Raw genomic sequence first — 27,049 nt, 5'->3', positions numbered from 1 at the left:
CGGACTTCTGGTGGGTCATTGTTGTAAATACGTTGTATTCTTTTTTTTAACATAGTAGTCGGATTCTCTTCAAGTCGTGTGCAATAAATCTTTCGTATCGAAGTCATCTTTATAAGCATTTGTAATGCGTACGACGAACGTCCGATGGCATTTATTTGATTACGGTTTATGACTACGATTGCCTGTTCTCCGTAAGAAACGTATGCATTGTGATCGAACTTCGTCGCTCTAAGAATTAATAATTTTCTGTTGTCAGCGGGAGAGCGTTCGCATAGCGTAATTGTAACATTTTTTAGATAGAAATCCGTATCGAACCGAGACATCGAAAGGTGTCGGGTGAAACGAGTTCCCGTGCACTTTACTGGAATCATTTCAGGGCTGTGTCATTTTTCATTCGATAGTGATAAATGAGTAGTTCTCGTTTACGTTATTTTATTTAGATACATGGAATTTATTATTGTAGGTAGGAAAAATGTAAATAAATGATGTTCGTTTCGTAATAGGTAAATCAGGCTTGTGAAATAACAACAAGAATCAAGCCTGCTCTTGTATCAATTTTGATATCGTATACAGGGTGGTCCACCTAAACTAGTCCACCTGAATATTTCTTCCAATTGTAACGATAGAAAATATATTTTTTTGTGAAATTCGAATGATACGAATGAGCTAATAAACCGCAACAAATTTTTGTTCTTTATTTTCCAGGATTTCAAAGTTACATGTTTTTCCTCTCATAAGTGCATATCTTTTTCTGTCGTATTACAGTGAAATGATATTTTGCAAAACAAATTAGCCAATTCATATTGCATATAAATTATTTTCTGCGCCATCCCAATTGAGAAAGACATTCAGGTAGCCTAGTTTAAATGGACCACCCTGTATCAATGATATTTTATGTTATTATATATCATTAATGGATATACTTGTTGTGGCTTTAAGGACTCCCCGCGTTTACGTTTCCATTGTACAGGAAATCTCAATGTCGGATGACATCGATATTGGCAAAGGTGAAACTCTTCTAGCCGATATTGTTGATACATGTTCCAATAATAAATGTTAAATGTGTAAGTAAAATAACGCGAGGGTTGTTCGTTTATCCATTTCGGAGTCGAAATTACACTACGCTGAAGGAATTCTAGTAAGGTGTACAGAGACGTTATCGACTAGCTGTACATAAGTAGCTCATAAACGTGTTGCACATTCTTGAACATGTTTAATTTTGTTCGATCATTTTGGGGATGCTTCCAAATGTATCACGCATGATCTTCACAGCCTAATTTCGACGTTTATACATTGTTATAATTTGTATAGAATTCGTGGTATATTCGCACACGATGTAAATAAATCTTTAAGGGCATATTCTAAGTAGAAATGGATCTACTAGTAAATACGTTTGCAAATACGAACCTTTTTATTGCTGCAGACAGAGTAAACAAAACTTTGATCTATCCTTTTATAAATTTATGAAACTCGCATAACCAAATGGGCGGTCATGATTTTTACGTTTCATCGAATTATTTTTCCCCTGGACAATTAGTATCCCGAACATGTTTCAATTGCGTTCATAAATGTAACAATGGTACAAATAGGAGTTGTTGGTTAGTACTAAGTTAATTCTGTGTGTGATCTATGATGAAACGAAACGATTCTAGATTCTTGTAAATATAAGCTTATTAACAGTAAGTTGTTCGTTATTATTTTAGTTAGGGTATTAAGTGAGATTATCCTAAATTATATTACGATAGTGTCGTTACGCAACTACTTTATTTTCTAAAAAGGAATTGTACAGTATTTCATCTAAACAGAAAATGGTTATCTTAAATAATTTTTCATTCGTTGCTTTGAAAAAGAAAAGAAAAGAATACGTTCCATTTAAGGAGGTTCATTGAACGACAGGATTTTATATTTACGAATATATTAATGCACATGTGCCAATCACGTGGAAATAAAACAATACACTCGTCAATAATAAGAATTACCGCGCTTTTACTTTAGGGGAATCCTTTGGGTGAAACCTTTCACGCAGACCCTTTCCTTTTTACGCGAAATAGCCTAACGAGGCATCCGCGTCGTTGTACAACGCGCATCCTAGGGGCACAGGGCGAGGAAATGTGCCTAAGCGTCGATAGTTGAGAACAAATATAATTATTTAACACCAGGGAGTCGTGGCGACTGGAGAACGCTTTAAGCGTTCTTGTTGGACTCTTTGCTTCTCCCTAGGTTAAAATTACCCTCTTCCACCCCTCTGGATGCGTCACTGCATGTAATAAATAACGACTGACAGTGACCGCGCATAAAGCAAAGTTTACTATTATCGCTCTATTTTATTACTTGATATTTTAGTACCATAAGCATGTAATATTATTGATTTTTATATATCTGAATTTCGTTGGAATTTAAATACGAGTCACTTGCACCGTTCCGACGAAAGGAAGAACAAGCGAACAGTATCAAGGTCCGGTATATCATTCGTGTAAAGTGTAAGTAGTGATAATATTAATTTATAAGTATTAAGGAAATAATTCAGGTGTACTGGATTAATTTCGCGTTCAGTTATAAAGAAGCATCACTTGTTCAGAAAAGAAATGTGTTTAGAAAATATTAGTATTTTCTAGTCACACGAAAAACGGAGTAAATGTTTCAAGTACAACGGTCGTAATTGAAAAATTTACAATTTTTAAAGGCTATAATAAATTATATAAATATTATCATTGTTATATGTACTGTATGTTAAATTCGACTGGAATAATAACGGTTACGAGTTCAATTCGAGCACAGTTTCGTGTTTGCGATGAAATCTCACCGATGTACGCATTTGTAATAAAAATGGAAGCACAGATAACAGGTGTATGATACGACCAGACGATTGCTGCTAAGTAATACACGTAAATCGATCGAAAATGTTTGTCAAGTGTATGTACAGCAACAACGGCCTTCGCGGTTAAGTTCGTTACAAGTGAATAAACAGTATAGTAAGCGGTGTATACCGCTTAGCAATGTGTGGGAGAAGTATGTAAACATCGCTCACATGTGTGAATCGACTACAATATGAGTACAATGTTTTCCTTTTCTCCAGCGTTTCTGTGATAATCATCTTGAATTTATAACTAGCTGCGATTATCGAGCAGGATTAGAAGTAAACAAGCCTGTTAGGGGACAGAACATGATTAAGCTTTAACGAGCATTAAACATTGGAATAAATATTCATAGCGATTAATTAAATGTTGATTCAAAGAGAATTAAGAGCATGAAATTTTTATTTCTTTATACTACCGACTCTATTAACGGATTATTATTAATCATTTGGAGTATACACTTTTAGCAACGATTTCTGAAAATTCTACTGTAAAAGATTTGAAAATGATGAAAGGATTATAAGCTGGAAAATATTATCTCGAGATATCGAAATCAGGCTGATATCTTTTTGGTCTGTTTCCGTAAAGAATAAATATTTTCAGACTAAATAAAAGATCGATAGAGAAACAAGTACGTATATATTCACTGAATAAGGCTTATATTGTTTCAATAATATATAATAATACGTATTTAAGAACGAGTAGAGAATAATACAGCAAAAATTTGAGTGCGTTTAATCAAGCGTCGCGGGCTGTATTATGATCGGTTTTCGAAACAAAGTTTTCAACCCTGAATCTTTAAAAGCGAACGTCAAACAAACACTTCCGCTTTGTTTAAGAACATTTCCTGTCGTCGAATACTTTTAAGTACGTTTAATTGTCACTCGTCAGCAGCTCCACTCTGTGCGCGTGCAATATTATCGGGGAGAAGCCGTGTACCGCGGAAAATGCGAAACAGCATTTCTAATGCTCGTTTCGAATTAAATCCATTATGTTCGCCGTGATTGCGCGAGAGACGTAGTTGACGAACAAAAACAAAAGTGAAGCGATTCGAACTACGAACGGCGTGATATCTGGTACAGGCAAACCTATTGGTTTCCACGGCTACAAAGGGGAGGATATTAAAGTGGGTCGGAATTACGGGACAAGATCCACATACGCGCCCCTTTTCACTGGAAGCAAATGCAAGCGGCGCGGCGTGACAATGGAAAAATTCTGTTTACACAACCTGTCAGGTTATCGTTTGTTCGCGTATACGGGACACCGCAACGTGCAGGAGATACAGAGCCAACGAGACCATGCGTCACTGTGAATAAACATGATTAAAAATCTAAGGATCGATTTCATAATTCAATCGCTACTGCATGTGCATTCATTATAATTTATTTTTTTTAGAGTAATGTAAAGGATCTATGGTGGTATAACACATATAGTTTATAGTATATATATTATATATTACAAATACTATATATATATATATATACTCTTAAGGTAGGTATTATATTCTTTTTATATTACTTTATATTATATAATGTAATATATACGTATACGTGTTGTAATTATGATATAAAGTAGTAATATCATAAAGGATATGTAATATTTATAAAATCATACAATATGAAATAATATAAAAGAAACATGATACTTTTTATAATTAATGCCTTGAAAATCGTTCAATGCCATTTATACTTTTGAACCTAATGTTAATCGTATACAAACGATTTTTCTTTGTGATTTTATTTTGATAAATTTATTTAAACAAAAAATTCATTAGTTTACATTTATTCTTACGTATACTTCAAGATAAACGCTTTTTTTTCGCACAAAAGATCTGCTGCTCGTCTCTAACAGTTTTATTATTGTATTAATGTACGTTATCGTTAACCACCTCTATTAAGCAAACGATGCTAAAACGAACTGTTGCGTTTTCTTTTCCTATAAAGAGTATATTTTTGGGGTGTTGAAATACTCCGTGATGTCAGTTGAAGAGCGAACTTAAAACGACAACTGAAGTTTCGCGTTATTGATCCCATCAAACTGTTCGAGTACCTTTATCCGCATTCTTTCCAACCAACGACGAAGTTGAGTGATGAATGCACATCCAGCCTGATAAATGACTCAGATGGTTACACGTTTGAATAAACAGTTGGGAATCGTTTACTTTAATCGTGTAAGGAAAAACAGCTGTGCTTGACATTTTCTGGAAGTGGCTAGCAGTTCGCAAGAATCCCATATGGAATGATGCGTGAAGTACATCGCGACTACTATATCTGTAATATATACAAGGTGTCCCAGAATTATCGTAAGAAGAACCGTCTCAGCAACCCCCTCTTCCCATTTTCGATTCTTACACTAACTTTGGGACACTCTGTATAACGAAATTCCGGTATAACTCCCATGTCAGTGACCGGCCATAAAAATGATAATTTTATGAAGAAGCACGAACTTGTTACACTGGTCGATAGAACGATAGATTATTCAAGATTCCTAAGGGACGAATTTGTAACCCTTCCCTGCTAAGTAAGATATATTTAAGCGTATCTACTACTACCAGACACATTAGAAATGTTCATCGTCCTCCAGACGATCATTCTCAACGCCATTATTATTCTCATCGTCATCGTCATCATCACATACATATGTCACGAAACAAACCGCACAGGACCTTAAAAGACCCACAATATATTTTGTTCTTATCTCAAAAACGTTCCCGATTGAAATCCAGCTTGTAACGGTTTATATGAAGTGTTCTGCACACTTGGATGCGACGATGCATATCTGTTATTCCTCTGTCATAGGTTATAGGCGCCCTATATAAACAATAGCTTATTCAGCGGACCGTATATCTATCAGTTCATTTTCCGACGTGTTCTCCTACGGAAGGAGTTATCCTCGACACGTGATATTCGCAGTTAAAAATACAACTCGTTACTTCCATCCGTTCCTTTCGTTCTCTAATTACTCGAATTTCAATGTAAAAATACGCGAAACCCATATTAAGAAGTTTAAGTAATACTTTATTTTAACGTTATTGTTTGTAACCAAGTTAATTTTTCCTATCGAATTGCTCTTCTTTCATTCGCCACCCTTTTCTACGAAATACTTCCGTTTGTCAAAGTGATGATATTTACAAAGTGATTTACTAAATTTTGTAACATTTACAACATTTTTGTTTGATTCGGAACATATCAACTTTCTACGCCATGAAATACGTAGTATGTCGGATTACAGTGATATAAAGAAAACATCCAGCGGAATGCAGTCTCTAAATATGACCGTTACGAACATGATATCGATCAATGTTAGGTATGTGTAAAAAAGATTTGATATTTTTGACATCGTGCATCGACATCCTCATAATTTGACGCTCTCAGATGTGAACAGTGGTTAGAAACGTGGAATATCTTTGTTGCATTTTTAATGCGTGTTGGACTTGTGTGAAAGTGGAAAAAGTCAAGTCTGAAGGGCTTCATACCTCATCCATTTCGACGAATAACATCTTTTAGATGCATATTTTATTGAGAAATATTAAAAACACTTTTTCAAGTTATTCCAAATAATTTCTACATACTATAAGCAACTAGTGATGGGTAAAACCCTAGGCTTCGAATAAATCTGAAGTTTGCCAATATGTTTGTCTCGTTTCCTCTTTCGAATATTTTCCGAAAAAGGAAACGAGACAAACACATCAGCAAACTTCCAATTTATTCGAAACCTAGGCTTTTGCCCATCTCTGTAAGCAACCATGTCAAGGAGGCCACATGCAATTCGACTACAATCCACTTGTTATTTAAAACGCATTAAACAATACTGTTCCGCGTACGTTCGCTCTTCCTCTATTTATCAATCATTGCAATGTCCACAAATTCGTACGAACGGTAAGAAAGTTCCGATAACCTAAGCGGAAATCTTCTTGACCCACTATACCAAAGAACAAACCCTTCGTCCGTTGCGGAATGTTACGCTTACCGTCGGTGTGTCCAGTGCGATGTTCGAGCCAATATTTCCAATGGTTGTTTAAACATACGTTTATTGAGCTTCCGCTCCCTATGAGACACCCTCCACCCTTTCTCCTCGGCGTACGACAAAACTCTGAAACAACGATTTCGTCTCCTATTCGTCATGCGATCCTGCATCGTGCACACCGTCGATCGCGACACGCTCCGAATGAAGTTCATAGATCGGATCGAATATCGAACGTCGTACTATCACGCTTCGATTGATTAACGTTTGTCATGAAAGTGAAGTGGATCGAATAAACAAAGTGCAATTATCTTAGAAACGTTAGAAGTAACGGAGGTACCGCACGAAGAAATAATAAATCTGCAGCGTACCAAATCGTCTATGAAATTTTCAGATCTAAAGACACCGCGCAGGTTGACAACTTCCATAGTCTGAAGCCCAACGCAGAGATCACCGACAGTAAGTTGCGCTAACGATCTTTGTGAATCCGCATTCCGTTACAGTGATTTAATTCGATTGGTAGTGTCAGGTCCAGCGGAACCTTCGGCAAAAAATTTTAATCCGCGAACGGACAGTTTGCACGCGTCCATGAGGCCGATCATCATGCTCGCACAGTGCTTCTCCATGTTTCCTGTGTCTGGCGTTAATACTCCAGATGCTTCGTACCTTAGGCAAGTTATTTCTTCTTTAACGAAACTTTATGCTTGTAGACCCTCGTGGATGTTCAAGTGTGGTTGAACATTATTGTATCACATATTCAAGTATATTGAATTTTAATATACATATATCGTTCAAATTATTCGTGAAAAAAAGCGAACCTTCTCGCCAGGATTCGAACCTGAGATCGACGCATTTGCAGCCTGCTACATTACTCACTACCCTAAACACCATAAGAATTGTAATCAGATCGTGACACATACTTAAATATATATTAAATTTTAGCATCTACTAAAATATAACATATTAAAGTACATCGAATTGTGTCCTACACTAAACTATATTGAATTTTAACATATATTCAGGTTCACTTGGCGAAGCCCAAAGATTATTTATTGCATAATTTCACTACTTGGTTCGTCGATGATGACGGTTTTCAACATTCTGAGGATAGTTACTACAGAAATAACTCCTGTAAAAATGAGTAAGTCAATTTTCCTGCTACTAATTTTCACATTTTAATCAAGAAGGAAATATTTCGTTTTTATTTTCATTATAATAATTGTTATCGAAATAACACACTTTATTGTTTTATGGGTATTAGCCAATTTAGTTTTCAATGGGACTAATTTGATCGCGTCTTTCCTTTTCCTGAAATTGGCCACGCAGTGGCCTTGCTTGATGCTGACGTGGGAGAAGCTTGAAAAGGAGTTTTCCAACAAACACAGAAAAGTCTCCAGATTGTCTCTGTCCACTAAATTCAAGATGGTGACTATAACGGTGGTGATATTGGCTTTAGGTGGGTGACGTTTATATTTTTCTTATCAATGCTGACAAACGCTTTCACTTCCGGAGAGTGACAAATTTCTCTCACAAATTTTAATACGTTCTACACGTTAAAAAAGTTTTGCAAAATTTTTATATACTTAACATTATATTAATATTTCTTTTGACACTTGCAATTAAATTTGCTCGATCTTTAATCTAATAATCTTCTGAATAACGAATTATGGTAAATTTATTGCAGTGGAGCATGGTTTTTCCATTCTTCATGGTTTCATGAGAGCCAAAGAATGCGCAGATTTTCAAGGTAATTCGGATATTATTGGTATCTATTTCCAATCGCAATTTCCCCAGGTGAGAAAAGTATTTCCATCTAACTTTTAATTAACCCTTTATAGGCCGGAGCTGCCTGGGCATTTTTTTTTCACTTTTTTTTTTGTGTGGATAAGCGTAGAAACTTAAAAATACAAAATTCAAGCTTCTTCCTTATTGGTAATAATGAGTACCAGTGACCTATAAAGGGTTAATGGCAGTTGTTGTGTACAGCCTGAAGAACATTCTCAAATCTCGTGTCTTCCCTTTTTTAATTAGGTCTTTTCTAAAATTTCGTACAGCTTATGGAAAGGTATAGCGGTGGACATTATTAACATTTTGTGTACTTTCTCTTGGAACTTTGTCGACTTGTTTCTCATTCTGATCAGCATAGCTTTGACAGACCAATTTCGCCAATTAAATACTCGCTTATACTCTATCAGAGGCAAGGTAAGGTGCACTTTCCAAATATTTCTATAACTCTAATAAAACTTCATTCGTAACCACGATTCATTTTTTGCGTTACTACAGTTATCGAATAAATTCACAAGGAATTTGATTGCCGATTATACAATTCGATGACTGCGATTACTAATAAACAGTTCTTTGAATTTTTCCATAGCTGCCAAGTGAAAAGTGAAAACGTTATAGCAATCGTTGGTACTCAATAAATTATCGTTTCTAGTACAACGTGATGTTCACAAGCCCGCCAATCTCGCGTTATAAGAAAAAGCGTTTTATTGATAAAGGAAATCAGTAATTGCTGCTCGAAGTTTTTCTATTTTCACAGTGTAGCTGTTGTAATCTTAGCGAACGAATGTAAGAATGATCGTTTCTAATGACGAATCTTGGTCGTTAGTATCATTTCATTGTTAAGGCAATGCCAGAATGGTGGTGGGCCGAGGCAAGAAACGACTATAACCATTTGGCAAGCTTGACGAGGCAACTGGACTCCCATATCTCTGTAATGGTTCTTCTCTCCTTCGCCACCGATCTCTACTTCATCTGCATACAACTACTCTTCTCTTTCAAGTATACATATCGATGCATAATCTTAAGTGTGCCATTTTTCCCACTGCATTGCCTTGGGCAGTTTATTTTCAATACTTTTGTAACTGACTTTCGTATTTCGAATATTATTAGAACATTAGGCTGACTTAACGTACATTACATATTACATACAGGGTGTTCCAAAAATGTTGGAGGTTCTTGAAACGGGTGGTTCCGGGAGGTGGTGATTTGGAACAACTTTTTCCTTAGCGAAAGTGTTGTCCGAAGCTTCGTTAAGGAGATATTAACAGAAAATCCCGACTAATCAGAGCGCGAGTATGCCGGTGGAGAGCCCGCAGTAGTATAGGTCACGCCTTAGCCAGCCGTGCTCGTACGTTACGGCGAGTATGCCGGTGGAGCGTTCGCAGTAGTATAGGGTAAGCCCTACTCGGACGCCCTCGTACGCCAGTGATGGGAAAAACCCTAGGTTTCGAATAAGTCTGAAGTTTGCCGATATTTTTGTCTCGTTTCCTCTTTTGAACATTTCCCAAAGAAGGAAACGAGACAAACACATCGGCAAACTTCAGATTTATTCCAAGTCTAGGGTTTTGCCAATCACTGATCCGCGAGTATGCCGGTGGAGCGTTCGCAGTAGAATAGGTCACGTCTTAGCGAGCCGTGCTCGTACGTTACCGCGAGTATGCGTTTTTTGGGCCACCCTGTATTATGTTTTTCATATTTTTTAACGATCGTTCATTTGTAGTAAAAAAAAAAGTAATCCTGGTCCTCAGTGTTAACTCAGTGACTTTCGTTCAGTCGCATTTAATTTTAAAGCGTTCAATAGTTATTTTTCGTGAAACATATGTAGAACATTAAAATTTTCTATTTTGAAGCAGTCCTATGCGAGGTTTGGTCGAGAAAATTTACTTCAGCTTCTCCTTTGGATTCCTGTTGGCAAGGACGACGCTAGTTTCCTTATGCGCGGCAGCAATACACGACGAGTCCTTGCTACCTGCTCCGATTTTATACACCGTTTCCGGAAGCAGCTTCTGCGCTGAAGTAACATCTCGTATATTTCATTTTTACAACATACAGCAAAATCATCGTATCAAAATCACAATAATGAAAGTTAATTAGTACATTTTTTTATCGTTCATTTGTTTAAATATACATGTTCATGTAAGTCATTCGGTTTCCATTTGTTTCATCAAAAACTTTTCGCCAAAAGTCGCGCTTTCGTTAATTCTGCCACCCCGAGAAATTCATTAATTTTGCTATTTTCATAGGTCATGAGGTTTCTATCTCAAGTTACGACGGACAGCATCTGCTTGACTGGAATGAAATTCTTCTCGGTGACCAGGGGTCTCGTGTTAACTGTACGTATACGACGGTGCCTCTCAACCTTTGTTAAATTCGATTCTTAATTCGCTTCCTTTAATTTTTAAGAGCTTAAAATTGGCATGATAATACAATCTTAACTTAATATATGCACAACGGAATGGGATATACAGCGAAATAAAATATTTACTATAATTTTAACCCACCGTATAAATAATGAGACACATCGAGTTTAAAGTTTTAACGAGAACCATGAGATTCGCAATCTTTGCAAAGTTTAATAATATTCGGTTTCAATTTCGTCCTGAAGTTCTATTTGAGAAACAGCACGGAAACTCCTTTAAACTACATACGTATGAAAGTTTGAAAACGCCATAATTAAAACTTGAATTACTATCACATAATTAGATAATTGTTTACTTAACCGCAAATAATGACAAAGAGAAATAAATATAGTATACATGTATCACGTAAATGTATTATGTTCACGAACGGATGTTCTGTTCGAGGATTGTACAAATGAATGCCAGAGATTAACAATAAACACTTTATTCTCGTCTATTATTAAAACGATGGTATAATGCGTTAAAAGTGTTCGTAACAGTACCTGTCGATGTTGTCGAAGGTGGAACTATCGAAGGTTGAGTATTCTGACGCTATCTGGTTGAGTGAGTCTGTGTGGTTCCCGAGTAGGCGAACGTTATTCCAGGCGCACACATTAATTAACACTTTGAACTTGATGAGACAATCACCGAGATATTTATGAGAAAACTAACAATAAGAGCTGTTTTGCGCGCACGTGCGCGGCCATTGCGCGTTTTGAAACTGGCCCAAAAAGTCTCACGATGACATAGAGCGTTCACTGTCAATCGATTAGTTGATCGATGCGACGCTAGAGACATCAAGGCGCTCTTCGCGTAAAGGTCGATTCGCAAACATGATATGAAAAATACGCAAAATTTCCATCTTTCAATCTTGCAGCTTTCCATCGTTAAAATATTACGAATTCGTTATTTGAACATGTTTCAGGTGGCAGGGACTATAGTCACCTACGAATTGGTTCTCGTCCAATTTAATTCCGTTCACCAAGTCGATCCAACGAACATTACGGACGTCTGCGAGGTGAAGTAGACGCGTTTCCAAGTATCTTTCGAGGCACTTTAGAAGGATTCCTCCTCGAACTTCCCTTTCCCGCCTAAAAATGCTTCTAAATCCGTAGTAGTATATAGCTGCTGTATATACAATACGATTTGAACTAGCGTATTGCCTCGTAGTGTTTTAGAATAACTTCTGTAAATTAATCTTGTATTCATAGCTTTTACTTTCTCTACGATTGTAATTGGTATAAAAATTTTCTGAAAAGTCATTATGTACATTTACCTAGCGTATGATTTCCGTGGCTTTCACGGAACTTGTTTTAACACTTGATAATGCTTGAGGCTTGTAGCAGTATCCTTCGAGAAAAGTGTTTCGCAGCGCCCCTTCGAAATAATTCTTTTTATTTATATTTTCGAAAACATCTTTGAAATCATAAGAAATATCGGACGAACTTTTATAAAAGGTGATTTTACAATAACTACGCGACTGAGCGCGCGCTATTCGGGCGCTGTGATTGGTCGGTGGTTTTTCGTTAATAATTCAAAAACGAAGAATCATCCGACATTTTTGCAAAGGAAATTGTGGTTCAGAATCCTCTCAGCTACCCTCCATTTTCGGTTCTTACACTAATTTTGGGACACCCGGTATATTAAAACACAGCCGCGCGGAGGACTCGACCTATAGACAGCACTGCTTTATTATTATCGTTAACAAATATTGATAGAATTATGTATAAAAGGAGCTATCCATAGCACTGTAATATAGGCTTAATAATATGAGCTTGAATATTTATAACGCTGTCTGTATTTTTAATCCTTTCATAATCCTGTGTATTATACATGTATTACAATATATTGGTGTTTTTGTCACAACAAAAAATGCTTTTCATTTTTCATAGAAGTAAAACCACTATCGAAAGTTTGTAATATTAGTAATAGTACCATTAGCGACAAAGGTAAAGCTGATAAAGAAAGGTGACGAGCCATTAAAAGGTTCGATAGCATTGTTGTTTTTATAAAATTTCACTTACAGACTTGTTTGTTTGTTGTAGTTCCTCGTTTCGAAGAACTGATCCTGGTGACGATTTAATACTTTCTCTGCGGAGAAGGAGCTTTGCCTGTCATCCTTCTCTGTACATCAATCATTAAGAACTACAGAATTTCAACATCCTCGGATTATTTAAAACTAGAACGGCATACATCTGCATTTATCCTCCGTGGATGATAATCGAGCGATGCATGACATATTTGATAGCAAACCGAGTATATAGATCGTTTAATGCAATAGTATTGTAACTAACATGCAAAATAATACGATGTATGACTATGTTGATAAAAAGAAATTTTACTTCTTTCGTTGCACCTTGAACAATGCGGTAATCTCGATTAATGTATACTCGATGTAAGACGAGGACGGTGGAGCAGTGGATAGCGTAGCTGATTACCATGCTGAGGGCTAGGTTTCGAATTCTGGGCGTGTCCGGATCCAGTTTTTTCAAGGCATTGCTTATATAAAAATATATGGAACAAGTGGCGTAAGATAAGTTAATGGAAAATAAGATAATAAGGCCAAAAAGAGAGGCGTTGTAAGAAAAAAAGAAAAAGTGTACTAGATGTGTAAAATATCGATTTATTTGAAATACGAAGGTCCTGAATAACAAAACTAAATGCAAAAACATATAAAATATCGACAATAAAATTGAACAAGTAAAATAGACACGCTAAATCTTTCGACTTATTCGTTCACAGTGACGAATTATTGAACTGCAAAAGTACGACTTCGTACGTTATGATCGCCCCTGCCACCTGTAAATAAATATTGTTTGAACGCAGTATATCAAAGGAGTATTGTACAGGGTGGAAAGTATATGAACGGGAATAACTTGAAATGCTAATCAATTTACCGCAAGCATAAAGTTTCTCGTAATTGAAAAGAAACGTAATCCTGTCAGCGTTACATCATCTGTAGCGAGTTGATATTCCAACCTCTGAGCCTGTCGATAAATATTTCCTTTAACACTAGCAGTCTAGAGACATCTTTCTCAAATGTTCACACAACATTCTTGAAATTCATAACTTTTCAGAAGCGTGAACAAAGTAAATTTATAGTTGAAATTCTTGTAATTTAAAAATGCTACGATGTTCTACCTTCTTGAAGAATAAGATCAAACGTATACGAGAGGCCACTAAATATTCTTAGAAATCACCTCCGAGTCGTAACTGGACGTTGAACAACTGTACAGGCAAGGTAACACCCTCTTGCTTTGATCATGTATTCTAGCGGTAAACAAAGTAACCGCGCATGTACGAGCGATAAGAAATGCGAAGGAGCCGAAAAAGTATATGTCGCTTAAGATGGAACTGCTGACCGAGTTCCTTTTAACGTAGAAACAAATTAGTTAATTACTAATAATGACTAATAGAAAGTTGTTCCTTTGTTTATAAATAAATTGCACTTACGATAGACCATTCAGTAATTGGAGACAGATGAAGTACAGATTGTTTCCGAACGATAACAGAATAATCGGTGAAATATGGTCGTCCACTTTTTTTACGAGAGCACTCAAGACCGCGTATGCTTTGCGCACTTTGTGCCAGCTGAACGAGCGTCGATCTTTCACTAGCATGATCGCTACTCTCTTGTTCAAAAACTTGTATCTTTCAGCCAGGCCTGTGGAAACCTAAAGATTACACGAAAACGTTTCACTTGGCTGGCTCTGTCTCGCTCTGACCTGGTGCGTTTACTAGCAAATGCGTGAAAGAGATGAAAATAAGAAATAATTTATATATTAAATTTGTACCAGCATAACGAAGACATCTGTAAAGTTCCAAATGAAGGTCGCTAGTTTGCTAACGATAAAGATGTATATACCGAAAGCAAAATTGTAATCCACTGAAATGAAAAATAAGTTTAGTAATGGTTTGCGAAACACTTGGACACTTTCTATATGACATAATCTTACTTATTTTAAAGACAAAGGCATGCGATCGTAGACTGTATATTTCTAGAAAGTTGCGAAACGTCGAGTTGCTCGATCCGTCCCATTCGTAGCTCCCCGCGTTGTTCAGTATACTTAGGATATGTTCTATGAGAGCCAATAGTAAAACAGTAGAACTTATGAGGAGAAACTTCCATCGAAGGCGTGGATGAACCGTACAATTGCTGGACAGAACAGACGTAACTCGTGTGCGAATTAATGCTTATTAAATGCGACTGAATGCACGCGGTCGTCTATTTAATGAAAAATGTTTACAAATCTAAAATTTTAATAGGAAAGAAAAAGAAATGGCGAATGAGTCTGTCTGACGAAAATAATAGAAAAAAAAAAAAAATTTTCCTACATTTCTTCAACTATTTATATCCTTTCGGTACAATTATCATATTTTTAGTATACAAACTATTTGATGCTATTTCGTAACGTACGTTTTACTTAAAAAATATAAAATGTATATGCAAATTACCTTACGTATTTTTATCCATAATAATTTAAACAATGCCGCCTACAATATTCCGAATTCCTATCTCGTTAAATATTCCATTTGGCATCGAAACAAAATTCACCGGTCTTTTTGTATGTTTGTGATAAAATAAAAAAATCTATCGTAAACTTGTCGGGCATCTCCAGGACTCTTCTAGGGTCGCGTGACTGCATTTTACTCGAAAATAAATCAATTATCTCACACACACATCCCCTCCCCCCTCCCTCCCGTCCGCCTTCTCGTAGTGCAATGATGATTAGCAGGTATTGAACTTCGCGTGCGGCACTGATGAAGTGGAAACAGCACGATTTATAACGAATCGCGTCATATTTTTTTATCCGCGAACGCAATATTGACCTGTCTATGTATTGTTCCATGGCCTTCCACTCGTATTGAAGAGACGTCCATCGCGAAGATAGCCAGAAAAATAAAATTGCGCCCAGCAGGCTGTTCCCATAGAACACCGTGCCGATCGTTGCTTCGCCTATGCCACCTGAAAACGCGATATTGCATTTTTTTTTTTTCTTCAGATATTTACCTCGTCACACCTTATCGCAGGTTATAGATGAACAATGTGAAAAGTATTATTCAGAAAAAATCAATCGAATAACGTTCGAAACGTTAGATAACCTTCGTTTAACGAAGGCAGGTCGTTCCGGGTAGGCTTGCCTCTTAAAACAGCTGAGTTGCTTAGAGTAATTTTTTATTTGAGAAAGAGTGATAGGTAAAGTAAGTTCGACGTAGCCTGTGTCTATGAGATAGCGGTATCGCAATATCAAGCGATAAAAAGCTCGGTTTTATGAGTCGTAAATCGTTGTTTTGCAATGCTAAATGAAGACACAAATTGGCTCTTGGCGTGCCGGTCGGACTAACGTGTTTATTACCTAGTGCGTTTATTTAATCTTCTTTCATGTCTGGCGCGATTAAAAACTGAGAAAGCATTCACGATTGATACGGATCAAATATATTCCAGAGAAAAATAATCCACTTACCGCGTGTGTGGAATGTTTCGGCGCTTATGGTTGTCATCATATGTATCATCGATATAACCGTTATAAAAAGTATCATTACGATGATGAAGACGGAATAGACGGTCAGAAACGAGAATATCTTAAAACGAAGCTCCGTGGGTGACTGAGATTTTATTCCAGACACGGGAAGTATGCCAAATAATTGTGCTAATCTCAATATAGGTCTCATCGCGCAGTGAAAACTTTCCGGGATCTATGAGAAAATAAATAAACAATGTTGATCAATTTAATTCCTTACTTATTTATCCCTTTGTACGCGTCAAAAAAATTAGTGTCCTTTTTCATTTAAAGAAGGGTTCTACTTTGTTGACTAAAAAAAAGAAAAGAATCGATCTTTCTTTTTAATTCTATGAAAATATCAACTTATATATATATATATAATACAATAAATTCTCACGGCAGCGTCCATTGAATGACTGTGTTCATCTCGAAACTTTTGTCTTGATGGATTCGCGTTGTAATTTATACGTAATTTTTCGATGTCGTGGTTGTACACCAAGAAGGGCCAGATCTTGCGTGTCGAATTTCTACTTTTAGTAGGAATCTCAGTCAAGGCTAACTTCGTTTTCAACATCATGACCTGAACCTCTGTATGCATCATTGCAAATACGACCATCACGTTACATTTCCGCTACGTACTATAATCCTGTGAAAATAATGGAAACAGTACGCGATAGAGAGAAATAAACACAACAGCAAAACGTGTACAATAAAATTAGGGGGGGGGAGGGCGGCAGTTTTTCAAGGTACGACTAATACAAAAAGTATTGAAAGCCCGTGGTGTAATAAGTAATAGAAAAATATGACGATAAGGCAAAAAAAAGAGGTCTCGTTTTCTATTGACCCACGTCTCAGTTGATTCCTGTTTCAGTTTACTCCAGTCTCCTCTATCCCCTGAACTGCAGCGATAAAGATTTTAATATCGCGCGAGCAAACTAATGCAAGTACTTTCTCACAGCAGGAAATGGAGCCGATGTTCTCGAATTTCCAATCACGAGCGTTGTATCTCGTTGAATATCGAATAGCGTTATAAAACGCACCAGGGAGATATTTTTACGGATTTTTATGTGAGAATCGCTTCGTGCGGTTGTTCACGAAACACGTGTTATAGAATTAATTATCAAGCATTGTGGACATTCTATGACGTGACGCACGTTGGAGGCAAACGATACCAATGATGCATTATATTCCCGGAAAAAGGAGCGACAAATGTTTATTCGGGGCATGAACTAATGTGTTGACATTTGAAAGTCTTGTTAACTTACCGTGTTTATGGTTCGCACAACTTTATTTCTGGTGCGATTCTATGCATCGTTACCTGCTCTCATTGCAGAAACGGTAATAAAGATGTTGCGTTGTGCGAAGTAAAAAGGATCGGTATATTGAACTGAGTATTCAACGATTAAACTTAGCGAGGTATAAGGTTTTTGGATGAATTAGATAATTTTACAAGAAATTTGTATTCAGTTTTGTTACTACACCTAAAAATACCAAACTGTTTATGGAATATTCGTTATTTAAATGGAGGTAGAAATAAAATTTTCAGATATTCCAGATGAATCGGATCATTCAACAAGAAATTATTATTCAGTTTTCTTCGTACACTTGAAAATAATTCATGTACGTAATAATATATTTAGAATTAAATTACAAAATAATAAACGGAAGTTATTTATGAATTAACCCAATATGGTAAACTAATTAGCTTCGATAATTCTCCGTGAGTTACTCATACTTTGTAGCAGGCAAATATCGTAGATGTTCTATCGCATATAATAAATAATAAAAAAAAAAAGTGACAAATATTGACGCGTTGTCATGTTAGCTATAAAGCTATTGCTACCTTCCTACATGCAAGGAGAATCTGGGTAATTATATTATTGATTTCATATTGTTGTTCGTTACCTTTATACCATCTTATCGCCAGGTAAAATTTATATCAATCATAATATCGTGCAGTAAATTGTGTTTATATTTAATAAAAAGATACAGGAAGTATATAGGGAAGGTGTAATGACTTCGGAAGAAAAAGAGAAAGCGCGATTACATTTCTTCGTAACGCAACAATAAGTAATATGAACTCATGGAATGACCTGATACAAAAATGTGTAACCAATTTAAACAAATATTTACGATTTATCATTTATATAAATTTAAGTAGAACTGAATGCTTTATATTTTCGTGAACAGAAGCGGTAAGCTGAGAATTATTGTAATAGAAAGAAAAAAAAAAAAAAAACTTAATAGGATATCGAACAACATAACTTTATAACTTGACACAATTTTGCGTAGGTATGCGAACTCATGGGGTTTGTTGATCACTATCATTGATTCACGGTGCATCAAACAATAAAGACTTATCGAGGAGTCATACGTATGCAATTCTCATTAATTAAAAAACAATACTCACGATATCTCGAAACTGTGGTACTCATATTTTGGAAATTTAGTTGCCGATGGCGGTGATAAGTGCAACAGGTAAAATTGTAACGTGAACAAAACTGAATTTACTCCGCGAGTATACCAATGTGTACTAACTCGTAAAGTCCCTTGATTCAGAAGAATTGAACTATGTAGCCGGACCTGCGCCATGCATACCCGACCAGATAGATGCTTATAGTTACCTGGATCCTCGCGCTTTAACAGCGATAAACAAAGGGGACTATTTAAAAAACTTCTTGCATGTTAAAAGTGGCAAATCAAAACTGTAAATATCGTTTGCTAAAATTTGCAAATCAATATTCAAATTTTTCGAAAGTAAATAATATTCTTATAAAACAACAAATGTATACAGTCACTGTTTATGCTAACACACTGATAACGGTAATACTTGTAATACCTTAAGAATAATATTTACTAGTAAAAAAGAAAATTAAAATTAATTCCAACATAGATAGAATAAAAGGATTACAAATACATTGGTTTACTATTTCAATTTATTCAATATTTAAAATTTTTTACAATGTACATGAGTTCTACCATATAGCACGTTCCACACCAGATAATTTATTGTAATCTGCTAAGTGACGGAACATGATTCTAGATAATTTCCATCTCATAACAACACCACGTCCACGAGAAGTCAGTACACAACGATTTGTTAATTGTCTCAGAGCAGTTTGACGAGGAATTTCTTTATCTATTTGTTCGCCAGCAAGTTTCTAAAACAGAAAACTTTATGTCTAGTTCGATCATTAGCAATTGTGCTGTTTGTTAGAAAAGTAATGTAAGATCATTTTTTTTGAAAAATGGAGTTTCTATAAGCAAAGTTTTAAAACTATTTCACTTTTGTCTGTATGGAAAACTACATTATTATTAATGCCTGTTCGAAAGATAAAATCTTGTACATCCTAAAAGGAAGGTGAATTTACATCACTCTTATAACAAACGCCTCAATTAGTATACGGTTTTCATGTTTCTTTCATAGTTTGAGGTTAAGTTGTGTGTACAACATAACGTACAACAATTTCAAGTGGCAAAATACTGTTTCTCTTAAGGGCAACTAGTCGTAGTCGTTGTGGTGCATAATCTTCTGCCAACTTTCTTCGTTTAACATCACGAATCATCCATCGATCACAATATTTATTACGTACTTGCTGAAACTAACCAGCAAATTTAGATTATACAATCTAAACGTATATCTTGCTGTTACGTATAAAATTCTAAAACGCCGTTTCTACTTACACCAGACACTGTACAGTTTCTGTTAATAGAAAGAAAATTTGAAAATTTCGACAAACAATTTTTTATTGCAGCCATGTTTTTGCTAACTCCTATCGTATCAGATGGTATCATCAGATGAACTAATTTTTTATACTATGATCAGCGCCCTCGGCGGGAAAATGTCCAAGTTTGTCATGGAATAGTTCTCTTGCTCGATAAAGCAACCAGTATCTAAATATCAACAATATCGACTGATTTTTTTTTTTTTTTTTTTTTTAATGATACACAATCATTGCAAAGTAGACATTATCCTAAGAAATTTGAAAAAAAGAATTTTATGGATTTTGTTGACCGAGTTGTTTCATATTTCAGTTATTCGTACGATTTTCAATGGATGTCGATAGAGTCAAATGCTGAAACTTCATTGCGGGTAAGGTTCCGCATTGAATATTAATATTATTACGTAGATCGCATATTAATCGACTTGTTACAACAATTTAGAATTAAATAATGCTTTATCACTGGATGAAACAATAATCGTTTCAACTAGTAACTGTAATGTCGGTATTTCGATACCGTTCCTCCATCTAGCGGCAAAAAAGTGAAACTATCCCACGACGAACTTGAGTGTTTTGCCACCGATGGCGCTGATCGCAGGTATATATTTGAATAATAATTTGAATAATTTGAAACATCAAAAGAAACCGATAATATTCGTCGCCATTTCGGATGATTCATTTTACTGAAAACAATTACAAGTACGATACTCCTGTATTTCCCGATGTACACGCGAGTGAGAGGAAACATTTTTTTCTACGAGATCGAACAAAAATTTGTTCAAAGTCGAATGGGAAAATTCATACGTTTATTAGTTTATTCTTTGTCGAGGAGTATTTTGAAAATCTGGCGTAGTAACGCGCATAGAATGTTCCAGAATTTCATAACACCGACATACTTACATTACCTAAAAAATCTAAATAAAAATTATTCCAATAAAATCGAAATATAAATGTATATTATTATATTCTAAAAAATTGTTGTACGTAGCTACGATTTTCGCGCGCTCGAGATGCGTTTCCTGCTTAATCGATTATGTTCCTTTAGTTTCTTCCACTCCTACGCGGTAAAAAATAGAACGAAGGACAGAAACCACTGAATTTACCGATGAAGATGAACGTTCACGTATGTCCGCGAGCAATGGCAGGAAATCAAAGGACCGGCCTCTGGAAACCCTCCCAGAGATAGAATTGCGGAGATATTCGCAGATCCGTATCGAACGGGAATATCCGAACAGGAAACGTGGACAGGGTGAGTAACCGATTTAGTCACCGGAAACACCGGCGCTGTCGCGACGCCAAGAATGTCATGGACGGCGGTAACGAGGTTGATGCGCGTTGCGGTTGACGAACGGTGGACGTTACGTTGATTGTCGTCTCGGTTATTGCAATTACACCAACCAGATTCTGTCGCATTACCGCGAGACCATCTCGCTTTCGAGCCAAAAGTCCAATGAAATTTGCGCTGAATTCGCGAGGAATTCAAAAATGCAAATTGCGGTGCGTTTGGTTCGTTAGAGGCGCGGGTGATCAAAATTCGATTTCCTGTTCAAGGACGCGCCAAGACGGTGGCGTATATTTTTTTGAACGTCGATATCGAGAAGATTTCGCGAGTATTTGAAAACTTGCCGTAGACAATATACGAGCTATAACTAATTCTTGCCTTTTTTTGTCGACTGTCATTAAATTTCAAACCAATGTACCAATTCGACAAAAATGAAAATTCGTTTTGTAGTACGTGGTTTAGTAAGATCTGAATTTGAATGGGACCATCAGCCTTTCCTAAGAATTGGTAAACGTGTTCATGGAAGTAGGGAACGAGGTACACCGCGTGAGTGATGTATCCTCGAGGCTGAATGTTTTAATTTTGCACAACGGCAGAGCAAACGTGTAACGATCTAGTTGGTAAACGAAAAGATGGATCTACTCTCGAGATTTATGCACTTATCAGACTTTTTCATGCCGACTCCGTGTTAATGCCCCTTCATCTTTTCCTCGACTATTTTCGTAGCCCGTGGCTATTGATTTTATATGCTGCCCCAGATGAATGCCACCCCGAGATGAGGGTATCTTTGCGGTTGTAATTACTGACGCTTGACGATACAGAGGAAGCTGAAAACTTCGCTATTTAGGCTCGGTGAAAAATTACTGCATTTTCTGGGACGAATCTGAAAGGAAGAGAGATTCTTTTTAAAAACTTGTTATTTCGTATAACAAGTAACTGCCAAACAATAATTGTCCAAATTTAAACTTTTCTTTTTAAAAGTTTTGTTCTATCGTGTACTTTTTAGAAAAAAAATATGAAAAGAATTTTTAAAGTACGTTTGAATGAGATTTTTGAGTTTTAATTTTTAAATCTCATTTTCCAAAGTGAGTGCATATTTTCCAGGTCGGTCCGATCGTGGGACCTCCAAAGTTATTATATTTTTTCGATTTTTGAAAATTTGAAAATTTCTTTTCTTTCTATTAATCATTATGAATATCAACTTCCGTTACTGTATATTATTTTTCTAATTATTTTTGAATAAATGTTAAGCTGATAAACAAAATTTTTGTTGTGTATTTTTATCAGATAATAAATGTTTCACGACGCATTCTTATTTTTATTTGGACTTTTTCCTATGGGGTTACATCGGCGATAACGTGCAGCAAGGAAGACCAACGAAAGACTTTTCCATTTAAAAGAAAAACAGTCCAATTACACTTCGGAAGTGTATTCTTGCACTTGAAAACTGTGTTCACAGTTAGGCGCATGGGTCTTGTTTTACTATTCAACAGTTCTCTCTATCACGTTTTTCTAATTTCGATAAAAGGAAAAATTTCACGAAAATGTGAATCAACTCAGTGTTAGAGAATTCTTAGACTGAATAAAAAGTAAAAAATAATTAATAAGTCCCAAAGTTGAATCGTGAATATCCAAAAACTATTCCACTCGATAAAAAATTATTTCTCATTCCTGCACCATATTTACCGAACCAACAATGGTATTTCACCACTGGATTAATAATACCGATAGTGTTTTTAATTGATACGATAGCGGATTAAAACTTTGTTAGCAGTACCTTGTCAATATGCGAGAGATTGGGGAGCGATGATCAATAGAGTCTATGCAGAGTTTCGAATAATGAGTGGCGTTAAAAGCGTCCTGCGGGGAGCATATTATTCTATGCGTGAAAAATAAATAAAAAAACGAGGAATAGAATTTTCTTGTACGAGACTTCGTTTACTGGAAAATCGATTTCGAAACTACGTAAGCAACGCACGCGCGTAACACGTTCTGTGCTGCGTTTAACACCGGTGACCTACGCTGATCTTTTTATTCAATCTGTTGTAAATAAAAAAGTATTATTAAAAAAATTATTTGATAACGTAATAAATTAGAGTTTTCTTCATTAGGGATGGTGTATTCTCCTTCTTTGATAATATTTGTATTATTTACATGAACTAGTATAACAAATACGTGTTAACCAGTTGGTATGTGCACTTATGAAAAATAAAATAACAGTATTATTTTATAATAATTCTAAAATATATTGGACATACGTTACGTATATTTTATGTATGCTTTCTATATTATTGCAGCACATAATAAATGCATAAAATCCGCAGTTTGGTAATCACAGAGGTGGTGTCGGCGTTTATATAAAGCTATGATTTACATGGAAAATATCGATTCCTTAGAATGTCCTGTAAATAGAAGTCATGGGATTTATATATGCATAAAACTTTGATAAGTGCTATACTTTCGAGCGATTGTTTATAATATCGAGTATTAACATACAGGATGGTGGCTGAACAGATTTAACGCGTGCTCTTGACAGAAGGCAAGGTAGCAGGTCAGATAAGCTTTTGAATAAACAAAAGCATAGACGAGGATTGTTGCAGACGGTACTAATGTCACGTACCACTTCCAGTTCCAACAGACAGGCAGCTTTAGAGGATTACGAAAGAGGACAAGGGCTCACGGAGACGAAGACTCGAAGACCGACGAAACATGCACCCAGTAATTTAATTATCTTACGAGAGACTAGAAAACTAGAACTGTAAACGATGAAATTAAAATTTATTAAAATAAATGCACAAAATTGATGTATGGAAATTCACTCTGATTCTGCTTCACGCGATAATTACACTCGTACAATTTAATAAAATATTTGAATTTTTTGTTTCAGATCGTTTTTAAGATATCTCGACGACTATGAATATACTGACATTAACAATAGCTATTTTAACTTTAACATAAATCGATAAATAAATGATATAAACTGCATTATACAAAAATACTTTTATACTCTGTCTGAGTAATGTTAATGCTCTGGGCCTGCTAGTGGCCTCGTCAGTAGTATATATCAATATTAGACGAACCGAGCGCTTTTGAGAAACACGCAGTACGCGCGGCGTTCCTCTATCGGCGAAAACAGAAGGTGCCACCACAGTCCTTTATTTTATAGACTTTGAAAAGAAATTTAATTGTCACACAGTAATTTAGTGGGTTCCGAATCAAATACATAGTCATCCCTCCTAATCATCACATCGGATAGTGGACGTATTACCATAGTTTCCTGTACCCTTGAAAGTAAACACTGTCGAAAGAAGAATTTCTTCCTTTCAACATCCAACCGAAGAGGTGCAAGACATACTGAATTCCTTCCAATTTATCGCAAGTTTTTCTTTTTCCAAGACGTTTTTCTTTCTTCACTTTCTTCTACAGTAACCTATCGTGGGAATGAACGTTCCAACTAATAATCAGGCAAACGTTTCTTCGACAGTTTTCCGATACCACGGCGGTCGGCTGGAGAGCGCAGATAAAGACATTCAGAAATCTCACTTTCACCTGTCGTAATCTGCTGTCAGATCCGTTTCCTTCGGTCCAGCCGCCACATGGTCCTTCGTATTAACAGAGATCTGCCAGCCAAGAAAGATCGCGCCGCGATATCGAACGCGCAAACAGGCTCGGCATTACGTCGAAATTTCCTCCGACGCGAACAAATATTATCTGTTTGCGTTGCTGGAGCAAAAATCAAGGAAACCGGAAACGTTCCGTTCGATATAAATGTAAACGTAATTCAGCAATTCGACGTAAAATCACACAAGATTTCTCATCGTTGAACGATGATCGTTCCCACGGTTATTTCTCGTGGAGCTCTGTTTTTGTAACGTTCCACGATTCAGACCTGGGTTCGAAACTTTTATATATTTACAATTTAAATTTTGATTTAACGTGTTGACTGGCAGACTAATGCCGACGTTTGGTTGAATGTAATCGGAATATGACTGGTGACTTCGATCATTTTTTTAATAACAACATATTGTTTAATATTATTAGTTATAGTAATTCTTTTGTTTTGCTGAATAACGATTATCTAGTGGTTAGTCAATTGTGAAAAATTGTTTAAACTTGGTCATTAATGTAATTAAGGGTAGCCATTAGTTCTTAGTCTATACTGCAAAAGTTGACTAAAAATTCATATTGAATATACTTATTCTTTAAAATGATTAATACGTAAGGCTGTTTGTAAACAACAGTACCTGTAATGAATTTAATCATACGTCGATTCAATTACTCTTTAGTGAAAATAAATAAATTATAAATAAAGTAGAATTCATTTTCGTCAGGTCTCTAATTAGACTACTTATTTCTAACTAATTGTACAATACTTGGGTACCATTACCGTTACTTGATCGTTCGACTAACCCTTATCACAGTCGAGATATAGAACAGCCGTGTCAGCCAATGCTATTTTCTGTCACGCGATTATGGGACTCTAGAGACCTATCTCCATTTCTGTGTCCATTTCGACGTTATCGGTTCGGACTGGCATGCAATTTCGAGCATTCTCAGCCTTGAAATTAAAGCCTATACACCTACAATTGAGCTTTGTTTGGCGAGACAAATACATTTTATTGCTTATAGCATTTAAGAAAAAAAAAAAACTCTAATTTAAATTTAAAGCCATCGGATTAGATGGCCTCTTGGAATAATCGTCAAGTACCATTTCCGAATGAAGTTTATTTAATATGCGAAACGCGGGATCGGGCCAGTTCACCCGGTATTTTATGGAATTCATAATTCACGTTAAATAAGTTTCTCGGTCTTATTAACATGCTGAAATTGCGCTGCTATGCGGGAAACGGCGCATCGATTTTACGCGGTAATGGTGCACTGATGGAATCACCTGTTCGGCCAAGGGGAAACGATTTGAATTACAAATACGTCGTCGATAATAGAATAAATGTTATTCGGCCGAAAGCCCGATTAATCTGGAAGTTCGGAAGTGCTGCCATGCCCCGGCTTCATTGTGCCTCGCAAAACTCGTTTCCCACTTTGTTAATAGCGCTGCTGGGAATGACGAGACGTGGATGCCGCTGGGAGTAAGATTAGATTCGCTAATTTCGACGACGAGTTTCCGGATTATTTTGAAAATTCCACGAAAACATACTGCATTGCTTCCTGTTTCCAATTGCTCGGACAAATGTATTGGGTTGGCCAGAAAGTTCGTGTAAATCTTTAAGAAGAACTCAAAGGCGCATTTGGATTTTGATATAAATACAACAGTATTTATTGAATTACATAGGTACTATTTTGTTCCACAACCTTTTCACTTTTCGAGGTATGTATACATGTTATTTGTTTTCAACCATTCCGATATATTCAGCCATGTACCGCCTACCAAAAATCGACATGGACTATCCAGACAACTCGATAGGTAGGACAAGTCTTATGTAGGCCTACCTACAGGGTGTCCCAGAATTAGCGGAAGAACTGGAAACGGAGAGTAGCTGAGACGATTCCGAACCACAATTTTTCCTTTGTAAAAATTCTT

General features: G+C 36.1%; 3 protein-coding genes across 4 annotated transcripts; 1 reads left to right on the top strand and 2 right to left on the bottom strand.

Annotated features, from left to right (window-relative positions):
• Positions 1 to 7,033: 7,033 nt before the first annotated feature.
• Positions 7,034 to 13,601, top strand: LOC128893806 (gustatory receptor for sugar taste 64f-like). 2 transcript variants are annotated; one of them, XM_054155044.1, is made up of 11 exons: positions 7,034 to 7,277; positions 7,342 to 7,489; positions 7,841 to 7,959; positions 8,080 to 8,274; positions 8,503 to 8,612; positions 8,850 to 9,020; positions 9,430 to 9,602; positions 10,454 to 10,619; positions 10,847 to 10,936; positions 11,928 to 12,020; positions 13,048 to 13,601. In XM_054155044.1, coding segments are annotated over exons 1-11 (1,287 nt in total). In that variant the 5' UTR covers positions 7,034 to 7,276; the 3' UTR covers positions 13,069 to 13,601. The 2 variants fall into 2 exon arrangements, with proteins under 2 accessions (XP_054011019.1, XP_054011020.1); XM_054155045.1 differs by having other exon boundaries at positions 9,448 to 9,602; positions 13,048 to 13,600.
• A 1-nt stretch (position 13,602) lies between these two features.
• On the bottom strand, positions 13,603 to 19,101 carry LOC128893805 (gustatory receptor for sugar taste 64f-like). The gene is made up of 10 exons (XM_054155043.1): positions 18,917 to 19,101; positions 16,904 to 17,152; positions 16,468 to 16,699; positions 15,833 to 15,968; positions 14,959 to 15,158; positions 14,797 to 14,888; positions 14,456 to 14,676; positions 14,203 to 14,371; positions 13,900 to 13,989; positions 13,603 to 13,801 (listed from the first exon to the last, which is right to left on the bottom strand). The coding sequence occupies exons 2-10, from the start codon at positions 17,120 to 17,122 to the stop codon at positions 13,739 to 13,741; spliced, it is 1,422 nt and encodes a 473-aa protein (XP_054011018.1). The 5' UTR covers positions 17,123 to 17,152; positions 18,917 to 19,101; the 3' UTR covers positions 13,603 to 13,738.
• Positions 19,102 to 19,424: 323 nt separating this feature from the next.
• LOC128893812 (28S ribosomal protein S14, mitochondrial) lies at positions 19,425 to 20,328 on the bottom strand. Its single transcript, XM_054155055.1, has 3 exons — positions 20,191 to 20,328; positions 19,968 to 20,108; positions 19,425 to 19,667 (listed from the first exon to the last, which is right to left on the bottom strand). Exons 1-3 carry the CDS (start codon positions 20,299 to 20,301, stop codon positions 19,482 to 19,484), a joined length of 438 nt encoding a protein of 145 aa, XP_054011030.1. The 5' UTR covers positions 20,302 to 20,328; the 3' UTR covers positions 19,425 to 19,481.
• Positions 20,329 to 27,049: the final 6,721 nt, after the last annotated feature.

This window comes from Hylaeus anthracinus, unplaced genomic scaffold (genome assembly GCF_026225885.1).
Source record: "Hylaeus anthracinus isolate JK02 unplaced genomic scaffold, UHH_iyHylAnth1.0_haploid 3, whole genome shotgun sequence".
Classification (NCBI taxonomy): Eukaryota; Metazoa; Arthropoda; class Insecta; order Hymenoptera; family Colletidae; genus Hylaeus; species Hylaeus anthracinus.
This window is presented reverse-complemented; position numbering and strand designations above follow the sequence as displayed.